Here is a 19,360-nt window from a genome sequence, read left to right on the forward strand (position 1 = left end):
GTGTTTTACAGCTGTTGCAGCTTCTCACAATAGCCCAAAAAGTAGTTACAGTTCATCTTCATTATTTGTGGATTCCACATTTGCAAATTCAGCTACTTGCTAAAATTTATTTGTAATCCCCAAATCAGTACTCACAGTGCCTTCAAAGTCGTCCACAGACTTACAGAGCAGCAAACACTCATCGTCATCCATCGAGCTCCTTCCCAACTGAGGCGTGTATCTTTTATGCAGTCTACTGAGAACTACCTTTTTTTACATTTTTGTTTTTGCGTATGATTGCACTGTTTATCACAGCCCCCAAGTGTAGTGCTGAAGCACTGTGTAGTGTTCCCAAGCACAAGAAGGCTGTGACCCTCCCTCCATAGGGAGCACCTGTGTTAGAGATGGCTCAGGCATGAGATACAGGGCTGGTGGCTGAGAGTTTGGTGTGGATGAATCAACAGCAGATGTTAAATCAGGCATCTTTAAACAAATGCATGTAAAACAAGGTCATGCTCACAGGAGCCCTAGCCTCGGGTTTCCCATAATAGCAATAATTCAGTATTTGCTAATTGACTGTTTGTGGCAACTTTATACAACATAACTACTGTGAATAATGAGATTAAACTGTATTTTACATTCGGTGATCTTAGAGAAGTTAAATAACTCGTGTAAAGTTACAGCCTTATAAATAATTTGTGTTAGTAGCCACCAATAGGAATTTGAATCCAAGTTTCTCTGGGTTTATATTCTTTGTTGCATTCTCTTACCTTATAGGTTATGATAAATTTGTGATATTATTTTTCTTTATTTTCCAATTTTTTAAATATTAAAAAATAAGGCTTCAACAGTCAGTGCCTTTGGAAAGCACTGATAAAATTGTGTTTTGGGTCAAATTCCAATACAGTAAACATCACAGTATACTTTTAATTTTTGTCATGCTTGAGTTTTGTATCAAAGAGTTTCTTGATGGAAGTCTTACTATGGGAGATGAACAGTTCTCTGGTAAATTAGCAAGTGAGAAGTGCGAGAACATTGTGAGAAAAAGAGAACCAGTGTACATCTGCCTACCCTCTGCTTTGTATACTTCCCTTTTTACTTAATGATCGGGGGAGGAGGGTAGAAAATGAAGCAGTTGAACTGACACAGGAGGGCTGTACAGGGGAGAACTGGGAAAATCCCATTAAGGAGTGGAGACTTCATTTCTTAGCTGAATGTTGAAGAATTCTGAGTTACACCTTGGTTGTATTTTGTAAAGATTACCTGTCTAAGGAGGAGAGGCTGGGGGCAAGATGCGGATGAAACAGCTGGGGTTCTAGTCAGGGAGGTCAGCTGTGAAATGAGAACCTGAGTTTCAGATGGAGTATTTGTCAGGACGGGTAGGAAAAGGTGAGCTTGCCAAAGAGTGCTGATGAGAGCTGGTGCCTTTGGATGTGAAGATGAAGGCAGAAAAACAGCTGCAGGTGAAAGTTTTGAGCTAGGTTGGTCCGGAGAAGGCTTGCCCTGAGAGTCCCAAGGAAGTCCCTGGGGTGGCCTGGCTGTGGGAGCAGCCCAATGAGGCTGCTGATGGATGTGCTGGCTTTGAAATGATATCTGCTGTACAGAATTGAGGAGCCCAGCAGTGACACGGGGTCGGAAGGGAGAGCCTTTCATGCTTCTGGCTTGTGACACTGTAAAAAATGTACAAGAACCTGGTTCTCCATTTCAGAACTCATAATTTGGCTGATAAGTGGTTGAGACCAGGAAGAACAAGGGAGACAGCATGGTGCTAGAAAAGCCTATCTCAAGTGGTCTGGAGGCAGGCCTGGGTCCCAGCGCTGTTACTCATTTTGGGACGTTGGGGCAAATGAGTTCCTCTCTCGAGACTTCCTGTTTAAGTGAGGGCTCTAGAGTAGGAGTCAGCAAACTTTTACTGTAAAAGAACAGATAGTAACTGTTTTAGGCTTTGTGGGCCATGCAGTGTCAGAACCACTCAGCTCTGCAGTTGCAGGTGAAAGCAGCCATAGGCAACATATAAATGAACGGACGTGGCTGTGTTCCAGTATAACTTTATTTACAAACACAGGCCTTATTTGCTGACCCTTAGTTTAGACTAAAGGATCTTTGAAATCTCTTCTGACTGTAAGGTAACTTATTAGAGTTTGTGATACAGAATTTGTTGTGATTTAGGGTAAAAATAGGAAGTCTTAATGCTAAACTCAAATAGCATCGTCACGAAGCTCACTTACATTCTTCCTGATCTTCCATTTTATTAGTAAGTGTGCATTTGTATAGTTTTAAGCGCTTTTGCATAAATGGTCTTATTTGGTCCTTATCCTGTGATAAAATGAGTAAGATGGTATTCAAGGAGAAGACATTTAGAACAGTTGTGATTGTATTTGTGGTCTTCACCCTAACAGAGTATAGAAGCTAGAAGAGCTGGAGTGCATTTCTGTAGACAGCAAGAAATGTGTAGTGGGTTCATCGTCTTGCTGGGGAGCCTGGGGGCTAATATGTGCCCTTCTGAGACAGAATGCATGTTTCCCCCAATAGCAGGTTTCAGTGGGTACATGGCTGCCCCAGAGCCTGAAGTCCCAGCATCCTTCACCCTGCAGGGCTCATGACTGAGTGCTAGCCACCACATGTGAGTAGAGGCAACACAGGCACCTTCCTGGATGTGTGCTGCTGCCTTTCTTTCCCCTTCACAGAGGTTAGTGGATGTGCTGCACTCTCTTTCACCTTGTGGATGAGAGCAGTGTCCAGAGGTGGCAGAGGAGTGAGAGGCAAGAACCTGGATTTCTGACACTGTTGAACACCTAACTGTTCTCCTGGACTTAGGAGAAAAATATAAACCATGTCTTTTGTTCGTTTTGTTCTGCTGTAGCAGCAAACTGTATCACAGCCAGGAGATTTTATTACGCAACCACCGCAGGAGCCCACTGTTTGTCAGAGTGCTGCTTGAAATCCCCCCATTCCTGTCCCAATTTCTTAAACCATAAAATATTAGGTTGAAATAATATCCGGTGTGATTTAGTGTTTTCTTGTAACTACTTACATCTCCTTTTAGCTGTTTTTTGCCAGATATTTGACTATGGTTAATACTAAGCTTGTTGACTGAAGATGATTAATATTTCTTTTTTAAAATAAAGTTGTTTTATAGTGATGATATTTTTAAAAAATGAAGTTTTGTCCCCACAGTATAATTCAGACATTTGTTTGACATGGAAAGAAGTTATGCCAAGAAAGTTTAGAGAAAAGGCAGTCTGTAACTGATTAAGGATGGCATCCTCAGGCCTTTTCATTTTTTTTTTTTTTACACATACCAGTCATCTTTTATTTGGAGGTTAATTCCCATTAGGACATGAAAGGATTCAGCAACGATCGAGATTGTGTTCCTCACGGCGGGGCTCAGGCCAAGGTCATGGGGTTGGGGGTGGTGCAGAGCGTGTCCTCTTCAGTGGTATTTGCGGTGCCGCTCGTGCTTGAGATGCTTGTAGGAAATGCAGTAGTTGAAGAGCACGTAGCATGCCAGCACCATGGTAATCCCCGAGATGCTCCCTTTCCTCACGTTAATGTACTTGTTGTAGTACCGGTAGTAACCTCTTTGAAATGCTCCGAGAATGCCACTAGGGCTGAAGTCCCGCATCAAGATCCAGCTTGGCAGCTCCCCCAGTTTGACCTCTAGAAGTTTCTTGTCCTTCACTGGTACGACTGACGCCATCTTGGAGTCCTGGTGTCCGCTGTGCCTCGCCTTTTCATTTTTGTCATAGATTAAAAAAAAAGTGTCCATATATGTGGTTTCTTCTAACACCAACCAATTCTTCATTACCAGCCGGGTGTCCTACAATTCAGTTTCCTTCTGACACTCCCTACCCAGAATTAGCACAGACCTTATGGGTCCGGGTGGAAAGTGAAGAATGGAAGTCCACCATTCTGAATTTTGGGGGGGTCACCTGATGGACTGGTTTCTGTCTCTCCTGACTCAGTGCTGAACAGGAACTGGCGTACTTCGGATGCCTAGAGGCTTCAGAGAGGAAAAGAGCTAACTGGCTTTTTGTAGCATCAGAGACCCAGCAGTGCTGCGGATGGACATCAGGACAGTTCAGCACAGTCAGGAGAGAGCATGTGGTTTTTGGCTTATCTCTTAGGCAGGAATGGGAAGAGTGGAAAGTGCATTCAACATTCTGGCTTTTCAGGGGGATGCCCAAGAGACTGGTTCCTGTTTTGCCTGACTCAGAGCGCTGATAGAACCAAGCATACGTTGAATGCCTGTGGGCTGCTGAGAACAAGTGAGAGCTCCACAGCCTGTTGCCCTTCCAGACAACTTGCAGTGCCACAAACACCAGAGGGATCGAGAGATTACAAGCAACTTTTCTAAAAGACACTGGCAGACCTCTCTAATTGGGACATTACATGTACAAGCCCAGAGAAGTTTCGTCCCCAGAAAAGGTTTGAGAGGCCCCAGAATCTCTAGCTGAGCTGATTGCTGAAGGTCTTCTCCTGTACCAAGCCGGTCCATAAAGACTGGGAGAGGTGGCTCTTTTTTCAGATGCTGCAAATCCCAGCAAAAAATAATGAGACATATGAAGAAACAGAGAAACATGGCCCAATTAATGGAACAAAATAAATCTCCAGAATTTGACCCTAGAGAAATAGAGATATATGAATTACCTGACAAAGAATTCAAAATGATCATCTTAAAGAAGCTCAGTGTGCTATGAGAGAACAGAGATAGTCAACCAAATGAAATCAGGAAAAAAATACGATAACAAGAATATCAACAACAAGATAAACTATAAAAAAGAACCAAACAAATTCTGGATCTGAGAAATAACTGAATTGAAAAAATTAACTAGAGGGATTAAAAAGCAGACCCAATCATGCAGAAGAAAGAATTGGCAAACTCAACAGCTCATTTAAATTGATCAAATCAGAAAAAAAAAAAAAAAAAGAAAAGTAAAGCCTAAGGGATTTATGGTACACCACTGAGTGGACCAGTATACACATTATAGAAGTCCCAAAAGGAGAAAAGAGAAGGGAGTAGAGAGCTTATTTGAATAAAGAGTGGTGTAAAACATCCCAAATATGAGGAAGAAAATGGACATCCAGATTCAAGAATCTCAGAGGACTCCATGTAGGATGAAACCAAAGAAAGGGTAAAGAAGTCCACACTGAGAAAGATTTTAATCAAATTGCCAAAAGTCAGTGGTAGAGAATTTTGAAAGAAGAAAGAGAAAAGTGAGTTGTCATGTAACAAGGGAACTCCCATAAGATTATCAGCAGATTTATCAGCAGAAACATTACAATACAAAAGGGAGTATGGTGATACAGTTCAAGTGCTGTTAAAAAAAAAATATATATATATATATATATATCCAGCCAGACAAGAAAATACTATAGCTGGCAAAACCATCTTTCAAAAATGAAGAAGAAATAAAGACCTTCCCAGATAAACAAAAGCCAAAGAAGTTCATAACCGCTAGATCTACCTTATAAGAAATGCTAAAGAGATTCTTTGAAGTTGAAGTGAAAGGATGCTAAACAACAATATGAAAGCATATGAAAAAACTCTGGTAAAGGGAAATATGTGGACAAAAACAGAATCCTATAATTTGTAATGGTGGTGAGTAAACAACTTTAAATTCTGGTATAGAATTAGATAAAAGCATAAAAATAACTATAAAACCGTGTTAATAGATAAAAATATAAAAATATATGATTTGGTTTTTTAAATTTTAATTTTTAATTTTCATGGGATCATAGTAGGTATATATATTTAGGGGGTATGATGGTTAAAACTGAGTGTCAACTTGATTGGATTGAAGGATGCAAAGTACTGATCCCGTGGTATGTCTATGAGGGTGTTGTCAAAGGAGGTTAACATTTGAACTGTGGACTGGGAAAGGCAGACCCCCCCTTAATCTGGGTGGGCACCATCTAATCAGCTGCTGGCACAACCAGGATATAAAGCAGACAGAAAAACATGAAAACGCTAGACTGGCCTAGCCTCCCAGCCTACATCTTTCTCCTGTGCTGGATGCTTCCTGCCCTCAAACATCAGACACCAAGTTCTTCAGCTTTGGTACTCGGACTGGCTCCCTTGCTCCTCAGCTTGCAGACATCCTGTTGTGGGACCTTGTGATTGTGTAAGTTAATACTACTTAATATATTATATTTATATAATATATATACCCCTTTATATATATATATACCCCTTTATATATATATATACACACACACACACACACACACACACACATATATATATATATATTCTATTCCTCTAGAGAATTCTATTCCTATTCTGTTCTATTCCTCTAGAGAACCCTGACTGGTACAGGGGTACATGAGATTTTGATACAGGCATATAATACATAATAATCACAGCAGGGTAAATGAAGTATCCATCATTTTATGCATTTATCCTTTGTGTTACAAACAATCCAATTATACTCTTAGTTATTTTTAAAAGTACAATTATTTAATATTATTAGCTATAGTCATCCTATTGTGCTGTCAAATACTAGATCTTATGCTAACAATATTTTTGTACCCATTAACCATGCTCCCTTCACCACCAACTCTACCCCTGGCACTACCTTTCCCAGCCTCTGATAACCATCCTTGTACACTCTTATCTCCATGAATTCAGTTGTTTTAATTTTTAGCTCCCACAGATAAGTGAGAACATGCAAAGTTTGTCTTTCTTTGGCTGGCTTATGTTATTTCACTTAACATAATGACCCCCATTTCCATTCATGTTGTTGCACATTACATGATCTTATTCTTTTTATGGCTGAATAGTATTCCATTGTGTACATGTACCACATTTTCTTTATCCATTTATCTGTTGATGGATACTTAGGTTGCTTCCAAATCTTGGCTATTGTGAACAGTGCTGCAGTATACATTAGAAGTGCAGATACCTCTTTGATATACTGATTTCCTTTCTTTTGGGTATATACCTAGCAGTGGGATTACTGGATCCTATGGTAGTTCTGTTTTTAGTGTTTTGAGTAACCTCCAAACTGTTCTCCATAGTGGCTGTACTATTTTACATTCCCACCAACAGTGTACAAGGGTTTCCTTTTCTCCACATTCTCACCAGCATTTGTTATTGCCTGTCTTTTGGATAAAAGCCATTTTAACTGATGTGAGTGATATCTCATTGTGGTTTTGACTTGCATTTCTCTGATCACTGATGCTGAGCACCTTTTCTTACACCCATTTACCGTTTATATTTTTTCTTTTGGGAAATGTCTACTCAGGTCTTGTGTCCATTTTTTAATTGGCTTATTAGGTTTTTTCCTATAGACTTGTTTGAGAACCTTTTATATTATGATTCTTAATCCCTTGTCAGATGGGTTGTTGGCAGATATTTTTTCCCATTCTGTGTGTTGTCTTGTCATTTGTTGATTGGTCCCTTTGCTCTGCAGAAGCTTTTTAAGTTGATGTGATCCCATTTGTCCAGTTTTGCTTTGGTTACCTGTGCTTGTAGGGTATTACTCAAGAAATCTTTGCTCAGTCCAATGTCCTGGAGAGTTTCCCTGATGTTTTCTTTTAGTAGTTTCATAGTCTGAAGTCTTAGATTTAAGTCTTTAATCCATTTAGATTAGATTTTTTTTTTTTTTTTTTTGTATATGGTGAGAAATAGTCTAGTTTCATTTTTCTGCATATGGATATCCAGTTTTCCCAGCAGCACCATTTATTGAAGAGATTGTCCTTTTCCCAATGTATGTTCTTGGCATCTTTGTAAAAAATGAGTTCACTGTAGATGTGTGGATTTGTTTCTGGGTTCTCTAATCTCTTTCATTGACCTGTGTGTCTTTTTATGCCAGTTCTGTGTGGTTTTGGTTACTCTAGCTCTGTATTATAATTTGAAGTCAGGTAATATGATTCCTCCAGTTTTGTTCTTTTTGCTTAGGGTAGCTATGGCTATTCTGGGTCTTTTGTGATTCCATATACATTTTAGGATTGTTTTTTCCATTTCTGTGAAGAATGTCATTGGTATGATTAGGACTACATTGAATTTGTAGATTGCTTTGGGTAATACGGACAGTTTAACAGCATTGACTCTTCCAGTCCATGAACATGAAATATCTTTCCATTTCTATGTCTTTTTCAATTTCTTGCATCAGTGTTTTATAGTTTTCGTTGTAGAGATATTTTACTTCGTTGGTTCAGTTACTTCCTAGGTATTTAATTTTCCTTGTACTTTTTTGACTTTTTTTCAGATTGTCTGCTTTTGGTATATAGAAATAAAAGTCTGTTGATTTCGAATTTATTAGTTTTAATAGCTTTTTGGTGGAGTCTCTCTAACTCCTGGCCTCAAGCCATCCTCCCATCTCAGCCTCCCAAAGTGCTGGGATTACAGACGTGAGTCACTGTGCTGGGCCTATTTGGTCGAGCCTTTAGGTGTTTCCAAGTATAAGATCATGTCTGCAAACAATGTTTATTTGATTTCTTCCTTTCTAGTTTGGATGCCTTTTATTTCTTTCTGGTGTCTGATTGCTCTAGCAAGGACTTCCAGTACTATGTTGAATAGTGGTAAAAGTGGGCATGTTGTCATGTACCAGATCTGAGAGGAAAGGATTTCATTTTTCCTTTCAGTATGAAAAATAGAGGAGGAGGGAATATGTCCAAAGCTATTCTACAAGGCTAGTATTGCCCTGATACCAAAACCAGACTAAGACATATCAAAAAGAGAAAAACCACAGGCCAATATGATGAACATAGATGTGAAAATTCTCAACTAAATACTGGTAAACCAAATTCTACAACATACTAAAAAGATAATTATGATCTTTTTATCCCAGGAATGTAAGGATGGTTCAACATATGCAAATCAACCAATGTGATACATCATATCAACACAATGAAAGACAAAACCCATATGATAATTTTGATTGATGCTGAAAAAGCACTTGATAAAACTCGACACCTCTTCATAATAAGAACGTTCAAAAAACTGTGTATAGAAGGAACATAACTCCACGTAATAATAGCCATATGCAACAGATTCATAGTTAGTATCATACTGACAACCCAATGGTGCATTTTAAAGAACTAGAGCATGGGCATGGTGGCTCACATCTGTAATTCCAACACTTTGGTAGGCTGAGATGGGTGAATCACTCGAGGCCAGTAGTTCAAGACCAGCCTGGCCAACATAGCAAAACTCTGTCTCTACTAAAAATACAAAAATTAGCTGAGCATGGCTACAACAAATACTGCAGAAATTCAAAGGCTCACAAAAGCCTACTCTGAGCAACTATATGCCAATAAATTGGAAAATCCAGAAGAAATAAATACAACCTATGAAATTTGAACCATGAAATCCAAAACCTGAACAGACCAATAACAATAAGATCAAAGCCAGAATAAAAAGACTTCCAGCAAAGAAAAGCCCAGGACCTAATGGCTTCACTGCTGAATTCCACCTAACATTTAAATAAATACCAATGGCAATTGTACTCAAACTGATAGGAGAGTTTCGTCCATTTACATTCAGTGTTACTGATAAATAATTACTCCTGCCATTTTCTTACTTGTTTTCTGGTTGTTCTGTGGTCTTGTCTTCTTTCCTTCCTTCCTGTCTTTCTGTTGGTGATTTTCTCTTGTGGTATGGTTTAATTTCTTGCTTTTTATTTTTTGTGTATCCATTGTATGTTTTTTGATTTGAGGTTACCGTGAGGCTTGCAAATAATATAACCCATTATTGTTAACTGATGACAATTTAACACTTACTGCATTGAAAAACGAGCAAAAACTAGTAAAAACTCTATCCTTCACTTCATCCCCCTGATTTCTCTGTTGTTTCCATGTATATCTTATTGTATTACATCTTAAAAAGTTATTTTTAATTGGTTCATGAAATAAACTACATAAGATATGAGTACTTTACACACTATAATACAGTGTTATAATATTCTATTTTTCTATGTACTTAGTATTACCAGTAAGTTTTGTACCTTTAGATAATTTCTTCTTGGTAATTAACATCCTTTTCTTTCAAATTGAAGAATTCCCTTTAACATTTCTTGTAGGACAGGTCTGGTGTTGATGAAAACCCTCAGCTTTTGTTTGGGAAGATCTTTCTCCTTCATGGTTCAAGGATATTTTTGCTAGATAATCTAGGGTAAAAGTATTTTTCCTTCAGCACTTTAATTATGTCATGCCACTGTCTCTCTCGACCTGTAATTTCCACTGAAAAGCCTGCTGCCAGACCTATTGGAACTCCATTGTATGTTACTTTTTTCTTTTCTCTTGCTGACTTCAGAATCCTTTCTTTATCTTCGATCTTTAGGAGTTTGATTAGTAAATGCCTTGAAGTAGTCTTGTTTGGGTTAAATCTGCTTGGTATTCTATAACCTTCTTGTACTTGAATATAGATGTCCTTTTCTAGTTCGCGAAGTTCTCTGTTACTGACCCTTTGAATAAACTTTCTACCCCTCTGTCTTTCCCTACTTCTTTTTTAAGGCCAGTGACTCCTAGCTTTGCTCTTTTGAGGCTATTTTGTAGATCCTATAGGCAGGCCTCGTTTTTTATTCTTTTGTCTCATGTCTCCTCTGACTGTGTATTTTCAATAGCCTGTCTTCAAGATCACTAATTCTTTCTTCTGCCTGATCAATTCTACTGTTGAGACTGATGCATTCTTCATATGTCAGTTGAATTTTTCAGCTTGTAAATTTTTCAGAATTTCTGCTTGATATAAAAGCTTGATGTAAAAACACTTATTCCAATCTCCTTGTCAAATTTATCTGATAGGATTCTGAATTCCTTCTCTGTGTTATCTTGAATTTTGTTGAGTTTCCTCAAGATAGTTACTTGGAATTCTCTGTCTGAAAGGTCACATATCTCTGTTTCCTCAGGATTTACCTCTGATGCCTTATTTAGTTTGTTTGGTGAGGTTATGTTTTCCTGGATGATCTTGATTCTTGTGGATGCTCATCTGTGTCTGGACATTGAAGAGTTAGTAATTTATTGTAGTATTTGCAGTTTGGGCTTGTTTGTACCCATCCTTCTTGGAAAAGCTTTCCAAGTATTCAAAGGGACTTGGGTGTTGTGATCTAATTTTTTGTCACTGTATTAGGGGCACCCCATGCCCAGTAACGCTGTGACTCTTGCAGACTTTTAGAGGTACCAACTCGGTTTTGGTTAAGATCCAGGAGAATTCCCAGGATTACCAGGCAGAAACTGTTGTTCTCTTCTCTTACTTTCTCCCAAACAAATGGAGGCCCTCTGTGATGAGCTGCTTGGAACTAGGAGAGGGGTGACACAAGCACCTTTGTGGCCACTGCCACTGGGACTGTGCTGGTTCAGACCTGAAGCTAGGACAGCACTGGATCTTGCTCAAGGCCCTGCTGTAACCACTGCCTGGCTACCACTTATGTTCGCTCGAGGCCCTGGGGCTCTACAATCAGCAGGTGGCAAAGTCAGCCAGGCTTATATCCTTCCTTTCAGGACAATGAGTTCCCCCTGGTCCATGAGTGTATCTAGGGATGCTGTCCAGAAGCCAGGGCCTGGAGTCAGAAACCTCAGGAATCAACTTAGTGCTCTGTTCTACTGCAGCTGAGCTGGCACTCAAGCCACTAGACAAAGTCCTTGCCACTCTTCCCTCCCCTTTCCACAAGCAGAGGAGCCTCTCCCCTGGGCCACCGCTGCCCCAGGCCCTTGGAGAGTACTATCAGGCTATTGCCGATGTTAACTCAAGGCCCAAGGACTCTTCAGTCAACTCGTGAATGCTGAAAGGCCTCGGACATATCCTTCAGGGCAGTGGGTTCCCCTTTGGCCCAGGGCAAGTCCAGAAATGCCGTCCAAGTGGCAAGGCCTGGCATCAGGAACCCCAGGAGCTCAATTGCTGCTGTACCCTACTGTGGCTGAGCTGGTACCCAAGCTGATTTTTAGTTCTTATGATGATGATTTTTGTGTAGATAGTTGTTAAATTTGGTGCTCCTTCAGGGAGGTTGATTGGTGGAGGCTTCCATTCAGCCATCTTACTCCACCTCCAATCCCCCCCAAAAATTAATTTGTGATGGAATAGCATAAAGGGGAAACATAAAGTAATACAGTTATGTGTTGGGTTGAATTAAATTATCAGTTTAAAATAGATTATTATGTTTTATGTAATCCCCATGGTAACCAGAAAGAAAATGCCTGGGGGATACACAAAAGAAAAAGAAAGGAATAAAAACATTTCACTACAAAAAATTGAACACAAAGGAAGGCAGCAAGAGAGGAAAAGAGGGTCAAAATTACTACAAGACTAACAGAACACAATTAACAAAGTGGCAATAGTAAGTCCTACCCTATCAGTAATTACTTTCCATGTAAATGGATTGAACTCCCCAACCAAAACGCATGTGGTTGAATGGATTAAAAAAAGATCCAATTACATGCCGTCTACAAGATACTCACTTTAGCTATAAGGACACACATAAGCTGAAAATATGGAAAAAGATTCCATGCAAGAGATATTCCATGTTCTCTACTAAAAGAGAGTAGGAGTGGCCTACTTCTATTGGATAAAAGTCAAAAACTGTCACAAGACACAAAGAAGGACTATGTAGTTGCTGTGGGATAATCGAGGAATTGGAGACCCAGGGGTTGAGGAGGAATTATTTAATTATTTAGGTGCACTGACTCAGTCGGATTAACATCCAAAGGACTGAGCCCCAAACAAAGAGTCAAACTGCCTTTTAAACATTTCACGGGGCAGGGGGAGATCTGTGCAGGGGGAAGTGTGTTACACAAGCGAGAAACAAAGACAGTAATTAAGACATGCATTACATTATTTCTTACTTTTCAAGGAGCAACATGTTTTATGACTTGAGATTATCTGTCTAGTGACCTTGTAGCTGCACAGCTAGAGAAACAGTCTTCACAATGCCCGGGAAAGGGAGAGATAAGGCTTACTAGCCACAGAGAGAAAAACAGGTGGTTAATTTTAAAGGACTCCAGCCCTTTCTCTTCCTCAAGGGGAATTGGGTTTTCTTACATACAACTGAGTTTTTGCTTACACAGTCTTTAATTTCTTTTAATTCCTGTTCCATAATGACAAAGGGGCCAGTTCACCAGGAAGATATACTGATTATATCTGCATCTGACAACAGAATGCTCAAATGTGTGACACAAACATTTAGAGGATTGAAAGGAGACATAGACAGTAGCACAATGTAAATAAGGGACTGTCTGACCTTATATGTAGAGAACCCTAAAGATCCCAAACACACAAAAAATGTTACAACTAGTGAACAAATTCAGCAGAGTTGCAGGACACAATATCAACATGAAAAATCAGCCACATTTTTACACTAATAATGAAAAATCCAAAAAGGAAATTAAGAAAACAGTTAATAAAACACTTATAATAGCATCAAGAAAAAAAGTACTTAGAAATAACGAAGGAAGTGAAAGACTGAAAAAATATAAAACATTGCTGAAAATTATTAAATAAGACATAAGTAGACACCCTGTGTTCATGGTTTGGAAGACTTATATTGTTAAATTGTCCATATTACCCACAGCAATCTACTGGTTCAATGCAAATCTCATTGGCTTTTTTTTTTTGCTGAAGTAGAAAAAGAATTCTAAAGTTCATATAGAATCTCAAAGGACCTGAATAGCTAAAACAATCTTGAGAAAGAAAGAAAAAAACTGGAAGCCTCACACTTTCCAACTTGAAAACATACAACTGCAGTAATGAAAGCAGTATGATATTGGTATAAACGGACATATAGAACAATGGAACAGAATAGAGAGTTAGAAATAAGCCCTCATGTATATGGTCACATGATCTTAAACAGGGCTGCTTGGATTACGCGGTGGAGAAAAGATAGTCTCTTCAGCAAATGATGCTGGGAAAACTGGATATTCACATGCAAAAGATAAAGTTGGATTTTTTTTTTTTTTTTTTTGGGGGGACGGAGTCTCGCTCTGTCGCCTAGGCTGGAGTGCAGTGGCGCGATCTTGGCTCACTGCAAGCTCCGCCTCCTGGGTTCACACCATTCTTCTGCCTCAGCCTCCTGAGTAGCTGGGACTACAGGTGCCTGCCACCACGCCCAGCTAAATATTTTGTGTTTTTAGTAGAAACGGGGTTTCACCATGTTAGCTACGATGGTCTCAATCTCCTGACCTCGTGATCTGCCCGCCTCGGCCTCCCAAAGAGCTGGGATTACAGGTGTGAGCTGCCACACTTGGCTAAAGTTGGATCTTTAGCACCTGTACAAAAATTAATTCAAAATAGATTAAAGACCTAAATCAGAAATTATAAAACTCCTAGAAGAAAGCAGAGGGGAGAAAAGGTTCAGGGCATTGGATTTGGCAGTGATTTCTTGGATATGACACCAAAACACAGGGAAAAGCAAAAATAGACAAATTGCAGCATATCAAAATTTAAGACTTACGTATAACAAAGGAAACAATAAAGTGAAAATGCACCGTTTGGAATGGGATAAATATTTGTCAGCCATATCTCTAATAAGGGGTGAATATCCAAAATATGTAAAGAACTCCTTTGACCAAACAATAACAAAAAATCTGATTTAAAAATGGGCAATGGACTTGAGTAGACATGGGTGCAGAGAAGATCCACAAATCACTTATAAGCATATGAAAGGATGTTCAACATTGCTAATCATCAGGGAAATACAAATCAAAACCATCATGAGATGTTACCTCACAACCATTAGTATGGCTACAAACGAAAAAGCAAAATAACCAGTGTAACCGAGGATGTGGGGAGATTAGAACACCTGTGCACTGTTGGCAAGATTATAATAAGCTGTAGCTGCTGTGGAAAACCGTATAGAGATTTCTCAAAAAGTTAAAAATAGAATTATATGTTTCAGCCATCCCATTTCTGTGTATATATCCCAAAGAAAGGAAAACAGGATCTCAAAGAGATTTGCACACCCATGTTCATTACAGCACCACTTATGATACGAGGAGAAGCAGCCTCCGTGTCTGTGGATGGATTAATAGATAAGGAAAATATAGTACATATGTTCAATGGAATATTATTCAGCCTTAGAAAAGAAGGAAATCTGAAAATATGCTGGTATATGGATGAATTTGAGAATATTATGCCCTGTGAAATAAGCCAGGCACTAAAAAACAACAAATGCATAGTTCCACTTAGGTGAGGTACTGAAAGTCGTCACGTAACTGAGCAGCTAGGCTTCAAACCGTGTTTTAAAACATTTTCTTTCCACTTTTCTCCCCAGCCACAGGATGTAACTTTGAAACAAACTGCGTATGTGTTTCATTTTGAAATATAGCCTCTGAATGTGCTGTGACCTCCATTCCGTTTCTTTCCCATTCTGTGCCTTACACACATTTATTTAGCTGGATGCCGGTAAAGCACACAAATTGCCCACTTCTCTGGTCACATATTGCCTTAGAAGCTTCAGGGGCCAGATGCTGATTTGGACCAGACACCTCTGGCCACGATGGTGCCAGCCCCTTCCCCTTCCCCAGATGGAGCAATAATAATTCAAGATGAGCCATCAGAGTGGGTCACATACCACGTGACAACTCCACCCCATTGCCTCTCTGCATTCCAAACCCTCTCTTTAAAAAGTACATTTCCTCCACAAATTGATGAGTGGATTTTTTCACTCTCTTTTAGTCACACCTCATTATTATTTTGGGTTCTTTCTACAAGCAGTGAGCAGCCCAACCCTTTGAGGGTTACAGCAAACTCTTAGAGAAAGTAGAATGGTGGTCACTAGGGGCTGAGGGTGGGGAAAAGAGGGATTGTTCAGTCTGTACAGAGTTTTACAAGATGAAAAAGTTTTAGAGATCTGTTGTACAACAGTTTGCAAGTAGTTAACACGATTGAACTCTATACTTAAAGGTAGTTAAGATGGTAAAGTTGATGTTCTAGGTATCCAGGCTACCCTTTGCTTCTACTCAGCTGACTCTAAACTGGGGGTTTCCCATGACTCTCCGTCATGTCCAGTAGTTCACAGAACTCCAGAAAGCTTGATTTTCAGGATTGCTGGTCACTTGATACAGCAGAGGAACAGCTCAACAGAAGAGACATAGCAAAGGGCAAGGCATGGGGAGGGCACACAGCTTCCACCCCTCTGTGAACATGCATGCTCCCAGAACATGGATGGGTTCACCAACCTAGAAGCTCCAGAACTCTGTCGTTTAGCTTTTTAAATGAAAGTTTTATTACTTAGGCATGACTGATTAAATCTTTGGCCATTGGTGATTGGATTCAATCTCTAGCCCTCCTCCTGTCTCTGGAAGTCAGAGGAGGAGGTGGCTATGGGGCTAAAAGTTCTAGTCCTGAAATCATGATGTTGGCATTTCTGGTGACAGCCCCCATCCTGAAGCTCTCTATTCTCCTCTCATTAATCATCTCATTAGTGTACAAAAGACAGTAAATTCCAATACTTTCAGGAACTCTGTGTCAGGAACCAAGGATAAAGACTAAACATTAAATTTTTTATACTGTACTCCAGTATTTGATTTGTTAATAAATTTGTATGAATTTCAAATTAGACTTTCTATTAAGACATTAATGTAAATGACTTTTTAAGCTTAAAGAAATGGTGGAATCTATTTACTTTTTCCATTTTTTTTCTTTTGCCCTGAGGCTTAGAAAGGAATTTCTTTCCCTGAGATCAGATTCTTTTAGTTCCTTTATGGCTTCTTTTAAAAGGAATAACTCTTTAACTGTGTCGAAGTTATTTTGCTGTGAAAACAAGATCCTTTTATCTCAAAATAGTTACTCAGCTTTCCCAGACCTTTGTTCTTTTTCCTTTATTTGTCATGCGCCTCTTAATGTGTACTAAAATCTCTATATACAGGGGTTTGTTGGGCTTTCCATCTGTTTTCTTTGTTCTTTTGTATACTTTTATTCCAGTTCTACAGTTGTCTTAGTGAAGTTTTCTAATACATTTAATAACTGGTAGCACAGGCTGCCTTTTATTAGACTTATAAATATGTGTACGCATGCCTGTTTGCTTTTTTGTGTGTGTTATTGAGCCAGTTATTGTTGTCATCTTCTCTTTTTCAATAGACTCTTTTTTTTATAGCAGTTTCAAGTTCACACCAAAATTGAAGGGAAGTCACAGAGTTCCTACATGCCCCCTGCCCCGACACATTCCCTACCTTCCCCACTACCAACATCCCTCTCCAGAGCGGTGCCTTTGTTACCTCGCTGATGCATCATTTTTACCCAGAGTCTGTAGTTCACATTAGTGTTTACGCTGGGAGTTGTCTGTTCTGTGGGTCCGGATGAGTGTACAGTGGCATGTACCCACCAGTATAGTATCAGGCTTAGTGGTTCCACTGCCCTAAGATTTAAAATTGCGCTGTGCTCCGCGTGTTCATCCGTCCCTCCCCGAACCCTTTGCAACCACTGATCTTTTCACTGTCTCCTTAGTTCGTCCCTCCCCGAACCCTTTGCAACCACTGATCTTTTCACTGTCTCCTTAGTTCTGTGTTTTCCAGAATGTCATTTGGTTGTGATTGCACAGTGTGTAGCCTTTTCAGATTGGCTTCTTTCACTTTGTAAGATGTATTTCTTGGCAGAAAAATCCAAACTCTGTAAATTACTTGAATAGATTTATTCTGAGACAAAATGACAGTTTTGCTGTATAGCCTCAGGTGATCTTGAGAACATGTGCCCAAGGTTATTGGGCTACAGCTTGATTTTCCACATTTTAGGGGGACAAAAGTTACAGTTATAAATCAATACATGTAAGGTACATATTGGTTTGGCCTGGAAAGGCTGGACATCTTGAAGTGGGGGCTTCCAGGTTGTAGGTGGATTTAAAGATTTCCTGATTGGCAGTTGGTTAGAAGGGTTAAGCTCTGCCTGAAGTTGGAAAGGAATGGAATGCTCGGGGTTAAGATAAAGGAGGTTGTGGAAGCCCAGGTTCTTGAGGCCTCCAGGGAGAGGCTTTAGAGAGAATAGATGGTGAAGGTCTCTTGGCAGACCTTAAAAGGTGTCCGATGCTTCGTTTAATCTCTCCTTGTTCAGGAAAAGACCTGGGAGGGTGGGGGTCCTGTAGAGTGTGAATTTCCCCCCCAGGAGACAGCAGTGCAGGCCATGCCAAAGACCTCAGATGTAGTTTGGGGTAAAATATTTTTATTTCCTTTAGGGCCTGCTGTCATGTGATGCTGTACCAGAGTTAGGCTGGAATTGAGTATCTCAGTGATACAGAGTCGGTTCTGTCCGTCTTAAGGTCTCTGTTTTAATGTTAATGCTGTTCAGTTTTGCCTGAATGCCAAAGGGAGGAAAGTGTAATGAGGCACGTCTGACTCCCTCCTTCCCATCATGGCCTAAACTAGTTTTTCTGGTTTCTTTGGAATCCCCTTGGCCAAGAGCGGGGTCCATTCAGTCCGTCAGGAGGTTAGAATTTTAGTTGGTTTACATGTTTACGATTCCTTCATGTCTTTTCATGACTTGATAGCGCATTTCTTTTTAGCACTGAAGAGTATTCTATGATCTGGATGTACCAGCTTATCCATTCACCTACCGAAGGGCATCTTGATTGCTTCCAAGTTCTAGCAATTCCGAATAAAGCTGCCATAAACATCCATATGTAAGTTTTTATGTGGACATAAGTTTTCAAGTCATATTTTCAAGTCATTTGGATGAATACCAAGAAGCGTGATTGCTGGCTTGCATGGTGAGAGTGTTTAGTTTTATAAGAAACTGCCAGACTGTCTTCCGAAATGGCTGCACCATTTTCCCACCAGCAGTGAATGAGAGTTCCTGCTGCTCCATGTCCTTGCCAGCATCTGGTGGTGGTGGTCTGGGTTTTGTCCATTCTGATAGGTGTGTGGCTGTGTCTTGTTGCTGTCTTAATTTGCTTTTCCCTGATGACAAATGTTGTGGAGAGATGCTTATTTGCCATCTCCATGTCGTCTTTGGTGAAGTGTCTGTTAAAGTCCTTTGCTCGTCTTTTTTATAGGGCTGTTTTCTTATTGTTGGGATTTAAGAGTTCCTTGTATATTTTGGACAACAATCCTTTATCAGATGTGCCTTTTCCAAATATTTTCTCCAAGTCTATGGCTTTTCCTCTTACTCTCTTGAATGTTTTATTTGTATTCCGCATTCCTGAGGGACATGCCATAGTCCCAATAGTGATAGTACCTCACTCTGTCTGGGGAGATTTTATGAAGAGGGAATAGGTTAGATGTGAACCTCCTGAGACCTGTATGTTTTCTTCTCCATTCACACCTCCACATTTAGGAACCGCTCTACCAGACCAGTGCAGTAATTTGAGGGTAAATTATATATTTTTTAATGTTCAGCCATACCATTCAGGCATTCAGGTATGCTTTTTCTCTTTATTTATTCAAATCTTCTTTTTAATGTAATTTAGTAAGGAAACTTGTAACTTGTTCTTTTGGACATTTTAACTATTGTTCTTGTGAA

At 39.7% G+C, this 19,360-nt stretch overlaps 2 protein-coding genes across 3 annotated transcripts in view; one reads left to right on the plus strand and one right to left on the minus strand.

The window, feature by feature from the left end:
• The window catches only part of TDRP (testis development related protein), a 56,741-nt gene that overhangs the window by 11,526 nt on the left and 25,855 nt on the right, over positions 1-19,360 (plus strand). The window lies entirely within an intron of this gene.
• On the minus strand, positions 3,260-3,704 carry LOC111547391 (ATP synthase subunit f, mitochondrial). Its single transcript, XM_023219119.3, has one exon. It carries the CDS (start codon positions 3,677-3,679, stop codon positions 3,413-3,415), a length of 267 nt encoding a protein of 88 aa, XP_023074887.1. The 5' UTR covers positions 3,680-3,704; the 3' UTR covers positions 3,260-3,412.

Source organism: Piliocolobus tephrosceles, chromosome 7 (assembly GCF_002776525.5).
Source record: "Piliocolobus tephrosceles isolate RC106 chromosome 7, ASM277652v3, whole genome shotgun sequence".
Classification (NCBI taxonomy): domain Eukaryota; kingdom Metazoa; phylum Chordata; class Mammalia; order Primates; family Cercopithecidae; genus Piliocolobus; species Piliocolobus tephrosceles.

Bases quoted from the DNA above. Each gene is read 5' to 3' on its own strand.
- LOC111547391 (XM_023219119.3), bottom strand. From the start codon at position 3,679: ATGGCGTCAGTCGTACCAGTGAAGGACAAGAAACTTCTAGAGGTCAAA.